General features: G+C 29.7%; 2 protein-coding genes across 3 annotated transcripts; both read right to left on the bottom strand.

Annotated features, from left to right (window-relative positions):
* Positions 1 to 2090, bottom strand: LOC109817328 (ferredoxin, root R-B2). Of its 2 annotated transcripts, none has more exons than XM_020382558.3 (2): positions 1844 to 2090; positions 1 to 816 (listed from the first exon to the last, which is right to left on the bottom strand). In XM_020382558.3, the coding sequence occupies exon 2, from the start codon at positions 807 to 809 to the stop codon at positions 342 to 344; it is 468 nt and encodes a 155-aa protein (XP_020238147.1). In that variant the 5' UTR covers positions 810 to 816; positions 1844 to 2090; the 3' UTR covers positions 1 to 341. The 2 variants fall into 2 exon arrangements, with proteins under 2 accessions (XP_020238147.1, XP_020238148.1); XM_020382559.3 differs by lacking the exon at positions 1844 to 2090 and adding an exon at positions 938 to 1822.
* Positions 2091 to 3636: 1546 nt separating this feature from the next.
* LOC109817353 (large ribosomal subunit protein uL1) lies at positions 3637 to 6122 on the bottom strand. Its single transcript, XM_020382585.3, has 6 exons — positions 6099 to 6122; positions 5928 to 5986; positions 5497 to 5716; positions 4924 to 5089; positions 4388 to 4593; positions 3637 to 3904 (listed from the first exon to the last, which is right to left on the bottom strand). Exons 2-6 carry the CDS (start codon positions 5930 to 5932, stop codon positions 3851 to 3853), a joined length of 651 nt encoding a protein of 216 aa, XP_020238174.1. The 5' UTR covers positions 5933 to 5986; positions 6099 to 6122; the 3' UTR covers positions 3637 to 3850.
* Between the last annotated feature and the right edge of the window lie 8282 nt (positions 6123 to 14404).

Raw genomic sequence — 14404 nt, forward strand, 5'->3', positions numbered from 1 at the left:
TGTAAAAAAAATGTTGCATACTGGAATACTAACATTTCTGTTTTCTATATCAGAAAAGCAACCATCCAACAGCAACATAGGCGCATATGGCACAAGTCACTAAAAAGACCACTTAAACTTTTAGATGCCAAGCAAAGTTACATTTCATTTTATTTTATTTTAATCAACAAAGTTTGTTGGCACAAAAAATAGTTTATTATCCTAAACAACTTACACTCCCCATATACGCAACAAACTAACAATGGTGCAAATGAGAACAATCCAGAATGGCTGCAATGTCTACCTAACATCCCAAGTCTCCTCCATCAAGCAAGGGCTCTCAAGTTTCTGGCCAGTGATTCTCAGTAGAGATCGCTTTCTTTGTGAGTATGAATGACACAATCTGAAGTTGGATATGCCACGCAGGTTAGCACAAAACCTTCCTTCAATTGCTTGTCATCAAGGTATGACCCATCAGACTGGTCCACCGAACCAGAAATAATCTTCCCAGAACAGGTAGAACATGCTCCGGCCCGACACGAATATGGAAGTTCAACTCCAGCACTCTCTGCTGAATCTAAGATGTAACTATCATCAGGTGCATCGAACTCGTGTTCATTTCCTTCTGGACCAATTAGCTTAACCTTGTAAGCAGCCATGGCAGTCACTCCAAATGAAGATGATGACTTCAAGCCGAAAAATCGGGAAACATTCTTCACTGACCCAAAAGAGGAAGGGCACTTCACTCTGGCAGCAGTGCTGAATCGATTTTGGCTTGCAGTTTGGAACACACAATGGAGGGAAATGTTCGTAATTGACATGGTTGACATGACTACCCTGAAAATGAATTGATACTACAAAATTTATGGAAGAACTCACGGGGCAATTAGTACAAATCATAGTAGGAGTTAAAATATATCATATTCAATGAATTAAAAAGTCAATAACAGAAACCAACCTGGATTCAAATTAAGTTCTGTAAGGTTAACACTCAACATAGGTAGGCGAAATTTCAAGAATAAGTATAACTTAAATTACAACAAAAGGCTGGCCAGAGATTTAAGTTCATCTAATGCATAATATTGCTATTGCTGATTACATTTAAAAGTATAAACATAAAAAGAATGAATTTTCGATTAACAACTAAGATTTGGCTCCTCGATTCCACAGTTTACCCTCAAGAGTGCAGGGGTGCACTTTAGGAAAACCAAATCTTGAGAAGAAACAATGCTAGTATATCTCCAATATTGCTTTCATTATACTCACTTCCGAAATGTAACTAGATGTGTCTTGTACAAACATGAAATATTTCATATATAGTATTTCATGCCATCCACGTGAACAAAATAATAAACGAACAATTTAGATGCTTTTGTGAGCTAAGTTATTCTCATTCCAACGTGGCTTGTTATACATCCCCTTTCCAAAAACCTCCAACTATGTATCTATTCTAAAGTTAGGCAGAGGTATGGTAAATCCAATCCTAACAAATTGTGGATTGTTTTCACACGATAGCAGTTCACAAATTTATGCCAATAAACTTGACAATGAAATGGAATGATTTCCAGTCCTTGTCACTTTATAAGGCAATTGATTTATGGAGCAACATGAGAAGAAGCAAGCGAGTGGCTCTCTGCTCTTCACTCGAGGCTCCAAAAGTACAACCAAAACCACACAAGCATGGAGTTGAGCACTGAGCAGAGTGAATATTATCAAACACTTGCTATGCATAGAACACAAGCAACGGTGTTAACTGTGTGTTGCTACCCTAACCCGACCGTTTCGATAAGATTATAAGGAAAGGGTTATAAAAGAAAATGAAATTATATTGAGGATTTCATTAGCTGAGGAAGAGAAGGCTTACGGTTCAATTACTACCGACTCCTGTTGTTTTGTTTTGTCGGAATTTTTGGACAACAGAGGACTGTATGAGGTCAACCAAGAGAGCCAAAACTTTATTTATCGCCTTCTACCTCCTCCTTGGGCTTCTCCTTGGGCTTGGGCTTGGGCTTGGGCTTGGGCTTGGGCCTAAGAGTCAAAGATCCTAATAGCCACCGGGAATTATTTATGGCCACATGCCTCACTTTCTAATGTCCGCCTGCTACATACTTTTTCTATATCCATTTTCTACTCTTCACGTGTTCCATATTATTATTAACTAGTGGGTAGACCCAGACTATATATTTATTTAAAAAATCAAATATTAAATATTAAAAATTTAACTAATTATAAGTGATTAATTTACTTGAGTTACAAGAGAGATTAATTTTAAAAAAAAAAACATTATTTAAAAATGTAAGAATAAATATATTAAAAAAAAAGTTGAAATGAAAAGTGATTATAAATCATTCTATATATATATATATATATTATGGACAAAATTAAAATATGATTTTTAGATATTTTCACTATTATTTCTTGTCAAATTTATAATTTTACTTTGACAATTTTAAAATTAATTTTAAAGTAGAGAAAATACTTGGAACACATGAAAAATGATACCTAAATTTTGTACTTATATAATTTAGTTCCGAACTCATAGTTATATTGTCCCTCATTCTTGGGAAGTGAACCCTTCTTATAAAGGTCATATGCAAAATGATTTTCATGTGTTTTGTAATTCATTGAGAACATAATTACGTACAAATTAACATCTCAAAAAAAAATTATACACATCCTAAAAATAAATAATATATACCTTTTTTATCTGTTGTAAGAAAAGATACTAGTATGCATTTATATATGTAATGTTTGTCCATGCTAATAAACTTAGAAGTATAACGTTAAGAATATTAAACTCCGACAGGTAGATAATTGTGGCGAATTGTTCATTACCAAAAGTATAATGATAGATAATCACACTCAAGCATAATATCCCGACTTTAATTTATGACCATTTGTGTGAGAAAAGTTTGGCTAAATTGAAACGAGTAAAATTGATACAATATTTTTTATATTTTAAAAAATAATCGTTAACTATTAATTGAAAATATCATCCCTGTAAACTTTAAGAAATAAGATGATTCCTTGCAACATTTTGTGTTTAAGCTAAGAAGCCTACTAATCTGGCTTGGATATCGGGGTAGGCTGTGGCCAACGTTTATACCCGTGGTGGTGGACTGGCCGGCACCCTTAAGAAAAACCCATAAACCATATTAAACATAGACCCTAGACCCTATTTAGGTTCAATCTAGAAACACTTCTAGAAACTTCTCTACTAAAAATAAACAATATCTATAAGCTCAATACTAAGAATATAATTGATATTCACCTATTGGTCTTTTATATACATCACAAAAATATTGTAAAATGGCATGAAAAGGGCGAGTAATACAAAAATAAACATAACACAAAAAGTTGCAATAAATGATCCACAACTAGTAATGATCAATGGTCAGATCGATTTCTAAATATAATCCAAATTAATATAATTCCCAAATTGTATTATTTAAACTCAAATCTGACCAAACTTATCAATTTAAATGAGTCTCAATTTAAATAAATCTCGATTTTAATGAACGATTTCTTATAGAAAAAAGGTATATTTTAATGATCGATTTCTTATAAATAAAAAAAAGATATATTAAATAAACCCGAAATCCTAAAATTATAGAATACACTCAAACACGATGTAGTCATGATAGTCAGCGCAATGAGTTGTATAGTAAAAACACGGGTAGCTTAAATTTAGTACCCCTAAAATTATCCGACATTGCAAAGCACTTGAAACATAGCATATCAATAACAAGAAATATTAACCAAAAATACTCATCCAACAAAATTGTAGAACGATGAAAAATTATGTCCACCTATCAAGATAAATAAGCAAACTAAGTGCGATCAGAAATTCACTGAATTAAAGAACAGCCACTCAAAAGACACGGTACGATTTCCCCATGGAACTCTTCAGATACAAGCACCTTACCTGAAATCAAAAATAAAAAAATAGATTACATTCAATCGATTAGCAGGTTCAACTAGATCAAATATTGCAATTTGCAAGTACTGACAAAACAACAAAAAATCACACGCACAACAGCATCAGCACTATTAAAGAGTTATTATGGCCAATCAAAACAATGAAAAAATTAAAATTATTTGGCCAAAAAAATTAAAACAGTGAAAAAAATTGATACCAACACAATTTTCTAAAGCTATTTGACGTAAAAAAAATTCAAAAGTTGCAAAACTACAACAGCATTTCCTAATTTTCCCTCCATTAATTACAAGTCACATTCTGTATGCTTAAGTTAAGCAAAAACAAATATGGAAATCGAAGGCAGTGAACACCTAATATTTAGGACTTCCTATAATGACATCTATTAAACATACAACTTCAAGAAAAATCCAGGGAAATAAAAGATAACAAAGCACCTATTCTTCCCATATTTAAGAGTGGAGTACTTACATTCTGCCAGTTCTTTTTCAACAATGAGACAAGGAAGTTAACACTCAGTTGTACATTTTGGAAGATTTGTTTTTCCTCCATGCTAACATTCCCCACAGCTACTCCCATGCAGAGCACCTTCTTAAGCTGGAATTTGATCATAGCCTTACTCTCATTAACCTTTGACTCGAGAGTTTCTTGGTGAGTCACAAGTGTTGGGAACTTCCCTGCAAAGTGGTGCAAAATATCAAAATAAGGTTCAATTAAAGCAATATTGAAATCAGAAACCCAAAATATAACAATTTTAAAAAGCAGGGAATCAAATTAAAAGCAAGGGATAGTAGAGCCAATTCAAAAGGATAACCAAAGCCACTTAAAAAAATTATGTAGTTAATGTTTAAAAACATCCAAGTAAATACAATATAGCGCAATGTGACCAGAAATTAACAAGAACACAGCAATGTATTATGTGAACTGATCAGAACAAGCAAATCACCAAGTACGCTCTAGAACATCCAAGAGGATCAAAATCCTAAACCCAAAACAATAAAACGTGCCTGCCTTGTTGAGACCAGGTCCCAAGAGACGAGGAATTTGCTTGATGACTGCTTCAGAAGCCAAAAAAGCGTGATATTTTTTGGCTAGCTTCTTCACCAATTTCTTATTTTTGTTAAGCTTCTTCAATGCCTCTACATCCATGTAATCCAATCCTATCTTCTCGGCCTACAAATTAGAATTATAATAATAGACATGGACATTAACAACAATTGAATGATAAGAATTGAACAATACACTAAAACACGACATAAAATATTCACTACCCAATTCGAAGAACATTGTTCTCCTTGAATGGCGGTTACAAAATTACAAAAGTGGTGTCACCTCAAAATTACTCAACAAAGCAGTCATTACAACCAATAACTTAAAAAACCAAATCAAATAGCACACCACTAACTGCAGACAATCACTTAAATAATAAATTGTGTTGCACAATTAAAGTGTTTCCAAACATACAAACCAGGGGTCATCTAAAATAAAATATTCAGATGAACTTGGGGTTCCGGACAATAAAACATTGCACCCAATTGAAAATCTCACAAAAGAGTTTGATGATTAAAGCAGCTCCTTACCTCCTCAACGTGTTGGGCATCACCAAGCATGCATATCTTCATCTTGGGGCGAGGGATGTGGGGCAACTTGACAGAGCCACTAAAACGCTTGTCCTTTTGGGGATCATAGTTTTTCAGTCCAATTTGGAGCTCAATGGTCTCCACAAATTTACGGTTCTTCTCCTTGGAATCAGCCATGATTCCTGAGATTGCCTCCCTAAGAGCATCACTCTGAAGCTTACTGCACAACCAACACCCAAAACAGATCAGAGACCACAAAAACTAGAGTAGACCACTTCCACTGAATACATTCCATTAAAGTCATAAGCACCACACAAAGTACATATCGGTTATCAATGGAAAAACAATTAAAAGCACTGCATTCACAGTGAAACGCGCGAACAAGCGAAGATATGCAACCAGAGACAGGTATAAAACGAGAGAACGCGTACCTCATGTTTGAAACTTGGGGTTTTCCAAATGAAGGGCTAGGTGGATATAGATCTAAAAGCTGCGAACAAAAATGCAGAGAAAGAGAAAGTGAGAATTGGACTCGGCGAAGGAAGCAGAAGAAAAATGGTAGAAAATCTAATAGGAAAGTCTTGTGAGAGCAGAGAAAGTACCGCAGGCCAAACCCTAGCTAGGGTTTCGCGCGGCGGGAGGAACAAGTATATAGCGTGGACCCGTGGAATGGGCTGGGCCTGGTTGCCAAAGAGTTCAAATGGGCTTTTCACTTCTATCTATTTAAGATTATGATATATATATACCTCTTTTATTTTTTTAAAAAAAATTATAAAATATTTATAGTTTTTTTATTTATCTAATTTTATATCTTTAACTTTTAATTTACTATTTTTTATATATATTTTTTTTCTCTTTCAATTTTTACATGTACAATTTTTTCTTCCTCCAATTTCTTACCTATTTTAATAGATAATTTTAAGTCTCTCGATTTTTACATTATTTTCTTCTTCTCTCACCACTTTCACCTTTTTATATGTATCCAGACCAGACCGTAGAACTGGTACGTGACAACATTATAGGTATGTGCGACTTCCTCGACAGTTTCTATCAAACTAGACACATATTTTTTTCTCCTAACACTTCCTTTCTTTTCACCCCTCCAAAAAACCTTAATATTAAATTTAGTATTATGAAGAAAAAAATTCACTATTCTAGAATACTGTGTAGGATAGTGAAATTAGTGTTCTAGAAGGATCTTTGTGTTTTTTACATACTTTCAGAAAGTACTTTCCGGAACAATATGTAAAAAAACATTGTCAAGAAAGTCACACACCTATTATATTGTTGAAAATTAGTTCTACGTTTTACATGTATGTGAAAACTAAAAGCGGAGAGAGAGGGGGTAATAATAAGAAAATTGAAAGAGAAAGGGAAAAGAAAGTAATGCAAAATTAAAAAACTACTGACCAAAATAAGGGGTGCATGTGAAAATTAAAAAAAATGAGAAAAATGTGTAAAAAAGAGTTCTAAATTAAATGTTGTGAATGTAAAATAAAAAAATAAAAAAATTTAAGAATATTTTAAAATTTTAATTATTTTTTTTATAAAAAATGTGTACTTATAAAAAAAAAAAAGAAGTGTATATATCATAAACCTCTATTTATTAATATATTTATAAAAAAAAATTGAAAACTTGTTTTTGGTCTGTCCTCGACTGAGACCCAAAACTTACCCTTTCCTTAATTCCATTCTCTATGCCAGCGTAGCTAGCTTTCATTTATGGACCCCCATAAGAAAATATCTTTTGAATTTTCTTTTTCTTTTTCTTTTTCAAAAACAGAAATGAATTCACATTATCAAGATCCTGAATGACAAGAGGGCAAGGAGAGTGGAAGTCAAGAGAAAACAAAATAAATGAGATAAAATAAAATTTTATTTCGTTGTTTAAAAAAGTTATAATAAAATTTATATATATATATATATATGAGGGTTATAATAATATCGGTGTAACTATACTAAATTCTTTATTCCTAGATTATATAAACAAAATTTTATATTAATCTAGGATGATTTGATACTATATTTTTATAAAATAAAATTAATATATTCATTTCAAAATATACTAAAATATGGTCACTTTGATTACCTTCAAGTTGTTGTTCAACTTAAATAAAATTTGATATACACATAAAGTGATATGAACTTTCAATCTAACGGTTGGATTTACAAAATTCACAATTAATATAAAGTTATTAAACAATGTAATACTTAGTAAAAGTTACACCAATATTATTATAACCCTTATATATATATATATATATGTGTGTGTTTGTGCTAAAAAAAAAAATGGAACTTGTAAAAGTTACTTCTTACAAAAAAAATATCATTATTAAATCAAATAGTTTATTTTAAATGTTGTAAATATTTTTTGGTACAAAATAAATGTTGTAACTATGTTACCATATAAGAAAGGGAGAAATTGTTTTTGATAAATAAATAAAAGGAAAAATATGACTACTTTACATCATTTTTACTATATTTTTGCATATAATTGAAAAATACTTTTTTATGTATCAAATGTTTTGAACTTTTACAAGATACGATAATGCAAGCAAGCATAATAATAATAATAATAATACTAATTAATAATTAATTAATTAATTAATTAATAATGTGTTTGGATGAGACATTTTAATGAAGTAGTTTAAAAAAAAAATTAAATAATTTGGGGTGAAATATTTTATTTGGAGGAATAATTTGTAAAGAATTCCAAATTTAAGTATGTGTTAAATTCTTTAAAATTATAGAATCTTGAATTTTTCTCAAAAGTAAGAATTTGAAATATTTCATTTTTTCTCTCTTATCTTAACTATATTACTATGTATCTTTTATCTATACTTATTTTCTTTGTTCTATCTTCATGTTAAGTTGAAAAACGATTTTGAATTCCTCAAGTTTTAATGATAACAAATAAAATATTTTTTTTAATCAAGATAAATTATCTACAAAATACTCTATATTAGATAAAGTGTAAAATGTATATTATCTGACAAATGAAGAGAATTAGACGAAGCATACAGCCCGACTCATTATGTACTAAATGTAAACTTTTACACGAGACTAACAATAAATTTCAATAAATGATTTACAGAAAAGAAAGATGTTTTGGAACTCTCGAAATTCGTTAAAGAAAGGAAAAGTTAAATTATCCGCCAGAAGCAAAAGGCAAAAGATCGAATATCACGAAAAAAAAAACAAAAAGGCTTTGAAAGAATTGCTCAGCGCTGGCTTTAATTATTCTGTGTTGATATTACTTCGGCTATGCTCATTTTAGAAATAAATAATGACAAGTAGTCTGCTATATCAGATAAAAGATATACGTTTTACTTAAAAACATTTAATACTCATATTAAATAAAGCAATGGTAACCTCTCTCCTTTATGACTAGTATTGAAGACAAACAAAGCAACTCGTGAGTTTAACTCAAAATTACCACTACAGTCATCTTTTTTAGATCTAGAGCTACTATATAAAGATCAAGCCTTTGAGATATAAAAGAAGAAAACACAAAGCAAAAACTCATAAAAAGAAACATTCATTATGAATTTTATATATGATTCTTTGTAGATCACTTGTACTTTCATTATTAGTTGCAACACGTTTAAAATAGATGAAATAACCTTATTATCTTCTGCAACCTTTGTTGTAAGGATTGAGCCTGAAGATACTTGTTTGAAAGAATATTTGGTACCGAGCTTGAAAAGACTTGTTGTTCAAAGAATACTTGGATAGTTGCTTAAAGAGGTAAGTAAAAAACTACTTAGAATTGAGTCAAAAGTAGCTTGTTGAAAAAATATTTGTATCTTATTTAAAATTTAGTGAAACTTAATTTGATTGGATTGAGAACTAAATGTAGTCTCGGTGGTTGAGATAAGCTGGTATAAAAATTTCAATGTTTCATTTTACTTTTCTCTAAGGCTTCATCTGTTAAGTTATTTTCTTTTCGTTACACAAGTGTATGAGTTTTTGATACACACTATTCAACAATCTTCTAGTGTGTGTCTTTTCTCCACACTTCCCTTTTGCCCCTTTATATTTCTATTTTTCTCTATTATCTCTCCCTTTTGAAACACTTTTACATTTATTTTTAAAATGGAGCTTAAATATTTTTAACTCAATTTGTTAAACACTTTTATGTTTTTTTAAAATGAAGAAAAATTGTGAATTTGGTTGTTAATGAATTTTGAAAAAAACACCCTCTTGTTATATTTATTATTTGACATAATCCTTCTTATAACAGGCAATCACCGTTGACACCATCACTACTATCATGATCATCATCATTATCATTGTGATACTGCCACTACCACTTACAACAAGATAGTATCATCATTTTATCACTATCATTGTCGTATTATCACGATCATTATTATCATTATTGTTAATATTACAACTACCATTATCGTCACTATTATATCATCATCACTAACAACACCGATTTATTACCAACAACACTAGCACTATTGACTAATATTGATATTTCCACCAACATATATACCCTTAAATTAATTTTAACAAAATAAGAAACTCTAGAAAAAATTTAAGAGTCTAAAACTAAATTAAAATTGAAAATGAAAACTAATTGCGATTTTTAAAATTTTTAAAACTTATAATTGAAACCATGTTCGAATTGTTGGTAATGATTAATGAGAGTGTATTAGATTGAGATTTCATAAGACTTTTTTAACACAAAAAATTCTTGTATATTTTAAAAGATTTTGTATAAATTTTATGAGTTTTAATTTTTTTTCAAAAGAATTCGTAAGAATATAATGACTTTTAAGATCTTTTTAAAAGTCTTCTTTAATCAGGATTTTATAACATGGATTTTAATGAATTTGTATCTTAACAATTTATAAGATTTGAAAGGGTGTTAAGATTTCAAAGGACAATATGAATTTTTTTAAAAATAATACAATTTCTCTACATACAAAAATGACAAGATTTATATATAAAAAATAAAATCAATAAAATTTTCAATCTTTAATAAATAATTGATTTTGATTTAATGTCTTCTTAACTAACATTTCTCTACATACATCCTTTTATGCATTTATATTTTTTCATTCATACTATTGAATTTAAATATTATGTTCAAATTTGTTATATTCATTAATGTGTAAAATTGTTAAAATATATTTTTAATATATGTTGAATAATTTGATATTTCAATATTAAATTTTATTAAAAATAAGTATTGGTCAAATTTCAAAATTTTAACAATATATAATATTTAATAATTTAAAAATAACTTTAAATATTTACTAATTATAAAACAAATATTGATAAAATATCAATATTGATAGATAAAAATATAACAAAAAAATATTGATAGATAAAAAAATAGAAGAAAAAATAGAGAGAAGAAAAAATAAACTAGAGAGATGAATAAAAAAATAATATAAGATAGAGAAGACATGAGGGGAGAGAGGGAAGAAAAGAATGAGAAAAAAAAAATGAGATAAGGAAGAGAATGAGAGAGAAAAAGAGGGCGAGGAGGGAAAAAAAAAACAAAAACAAAAAAGGAGAGAGAGAAAAAAAAAATAAACAAGAAAAAAGTCATACAAAAATCTCAATAATTTTGATAAAATTGTTAGATGAACAAATTATACATAAATTTTACTAAAAAATCTTACAAAATTCATCTATTAAAATAATTTATTGAAATTTTTATATTTTTAAATACTAGTAGATTTTTTTTAAGTAAAAAAATGTCTTAATTAAATATTAACAGATTATAACGTAATCCTAAAAAATTATAATTATTTCAATTGAATATCATTAAATTTTAATATACTCTAAGAAAATCTTAATTATTTTTATTAAATATTTCATGACTTTTTTTGTATTAAATATTAATTAAGATTGAGATGTTGAAATTTCAGTTTTAACATTTAGATAATTTCTTGCATTAATTAACGGAAGACTGACGAAGGCAAAAGTACTATAATCAACGGTGATAGAAGTCAGTATACAAGAAATATATAAAGAATGTAAAATTTATCACTCTAATTCAAATCCTGAATGTTTGATAGAATATGCAGGTGTGCGAAAGATGGTTATTAGAATTTCATTGTGGCAAAATGAAGAAGTCGTATACAACTATCTAATCTAATGAACATATATATATATTGCCCATAGATTCTTAATTAAGAGTGGAATTTCAATTTTATTCCAGGATCGAGGAATAAATCACAAAACAATATCTAAGAACACAAACTAATTTTCACCTGCTGCTTACAGTTTGCATAAATAGCTCATTATATGGGCAGCAGCTCTTGCATGGACAAAATAAAGATGCATGATTAAGAATATTAAGATTAATAGGAAGCAATGTACGCAGTTAACTCTTGATTAATTCATATTATATAAATTAATTTGTTCGGAAAAAAAATGTACTTAATCAGTTTGATGATCTTTTCACCTCGAAAAAATTTAGCTTGTTACTTAATCAGTTTGAAAATTTGGTTTCATGTTAAGTCATCATCCATAAAAACAAATTGAAATATAAGCCAATTAAGGTAATTTATGGACATTGAAAATCAATTTTACAAAATCAAATTTCATGATATATTTTGCCAAAATCACCCAAACACACACCAAGGAACATATATATAATAATCAGTGCATAAAAAAATCATATTATAAGTTATAATTAGCAAGTGTTCACATATATTGTTTTACTAACCAGAGGAAGAAAGAAGATCAGAATCAGATCCAGGCCTGGGAATATTGAGAACATATATCGATCATTCCTCCCATAGCCAGTGCCTGTAAATATTTGAAGAACAACATACACTACTATATTGTCTAGAGGTAGGTAGTCAAAATTAAGAAATTAATATATATTAGCAACTACTCTAGATCCTTAATCTAGGTGACTTTGCTTTACGTGCATTAGCAATAAGAGCATCACGAGCCGTGACAATCATGCTATGAGGAGGAGCAAAGAATGCATCAAACATAGTAATGTCCATCCAATCCTTCAACATTTGTTCTTGACCCCACTTTTCTGGTATCTTAACCTTCTCCATCATCACCTCTTCCCGAAGCCTCTTCAGCCTCTCACGCCCCGTTTCCTCTACACGTGCCTCATGCCCTTCTTCTTTATCCTTGCCCTTATCATCATTCTCTTTAGTGTTCAGAGACTTGCATTCTTGAGTCTTATTCTTGAGCTTCTCTTTTGATTCAAGGAAAAACAATGATGACGAAGGATCACTACTTTGGGAACAATGGGAAGTGAGTTTTGTTGAACTCCTTATCATAGGCATGTCGTGGGACAATTTTTTGTTTCCTTCCATTGGCAAAGTGATTGTTGTTGTTGTTGTTGTAGCTATGGAGAAGCTTAGCTATAAGCAGGGTTTATGCAAGGAGAATAATATATAGCATTGAGTGGTGTTTTAGGGTACACGTCGCATACGTGTTTTTGTATGGCATGTGGCGGTTCTACGTAAGTTAGTGGTCTTCGAGAAATAGATTGTGTGGTTTTGTCGTAACGTACGTAGCTAGGAAATAAAAGAAGGAAAAGATTTTAGTTTAAGTTTGATTGAGAGGTTGGATTTAGGGTTTTTGTGAGGTGGACATGGATCGAGGAAAGTGTGAAGATTTTTGGTGCTTTAATTTCAATTGTCGTAGTTTTTATTGGAATTGATTTGATGAAGAGAGATGTGGACATGGATGAGAGGAGGCCAACTACCAAGATATTTTAGGTTTTTACAAGGGGTTGGCAAAAAGTCATCCTCAAAATATTACACCATGTACCATGTAAGTTAATTGCGTGGATTTGGATCTTGTTTAAATTGTATTCTTGTTTTTGCATGTCTGGAAGATGCACCCAGATTATGGATGTCCATTTCCACATTTGTCACATATGATTATAGGGTTGCCCCATCCCACTTTTTCTACCCACTTTCTAATTTCTCATTTTTGGAATCAAATGAACTATATTCTTTATTCTTTTAATTAAAAAAAATGCACTTCAACTAAAACCAATAACAAGAGAATATATTATTATTATTTAATTTTTTTTATACTAAATATGTGTTCTTTAATTATAGAAACAAAAAAAAAATGCAAAGGGGAACAGTTCATCTCGTTCAATCCCCTACATATCTTTACCCTTTTCTATTATATATTGCCATTTTTCTTGTATATGCCCACTATTTATTTATTTTTCTTTGATTTTCACTATTTATTATTTAAAGCTATTATTTTAAATGCCACTAGATTTCAATCGAGACGCAACACATGTATGTGTTCTTTATATGAAAAAGATTAATTATTTATTAAATATATAAAATTTTCTATAAGTTAAAATTAGTTTATACACTTAAACTAATTTATAAAAGATTTTTCATATTAGTTTACCAAAAAAATCATGTTTAATTTATGTATGAATTAGTTTTATCTTATAAAAAAACTTACTTCAAATTGTGCACATCACACACATGTATATATATAAAAGCATGTACTTGCAAAAATAGGTTGAGCTTATTAAATTATGAGTTTGAATTCGATATAAACCACCTCTAAGGAGAGGCATACATTAGCTAGAATTAGACTTAATTAAACCCAAAAAATATAAATAAATAACATAAAAACTTCTCGGTATATAAGTTTTTTTCTAGGCAAAAAGAATTTATTAAAACGGATGGAACACTTAGTACAAAATGTACTTAGGGCACTAAGCCAGCACAAACATGCATAATGCAGCAAAGTATAAAAACTATATATGAAAATACATATAAAAGAGACTAGCTAACAGATATATCACGACGACCACACAGAACAAGACTAACTGTATGAACATGATTGTTGTCTGTAAAACTAGTGAAAGGAATTAAATTCATAAACCCTCTTTGATTTTTAAGACATTTTCGAGATGTGTGTTTAAATAACTAATTAA

The sequence above is a fragment of the Cajanus cajan genome, chromosome 10 (assembly GCF_000230855.2).
Source record: "Cajanus cajan strain Asha chromosome 10, NIPB_CcT2T_4, whole genome shotgun sequence".
In the NCBI taxonomy this organism is placed as follows: Eukaryota; Viridiplantae; Streptophyta; class Magnoliopsida; order Fabales; family Fabaceae; genus Cajanus; species Cajanus cajan.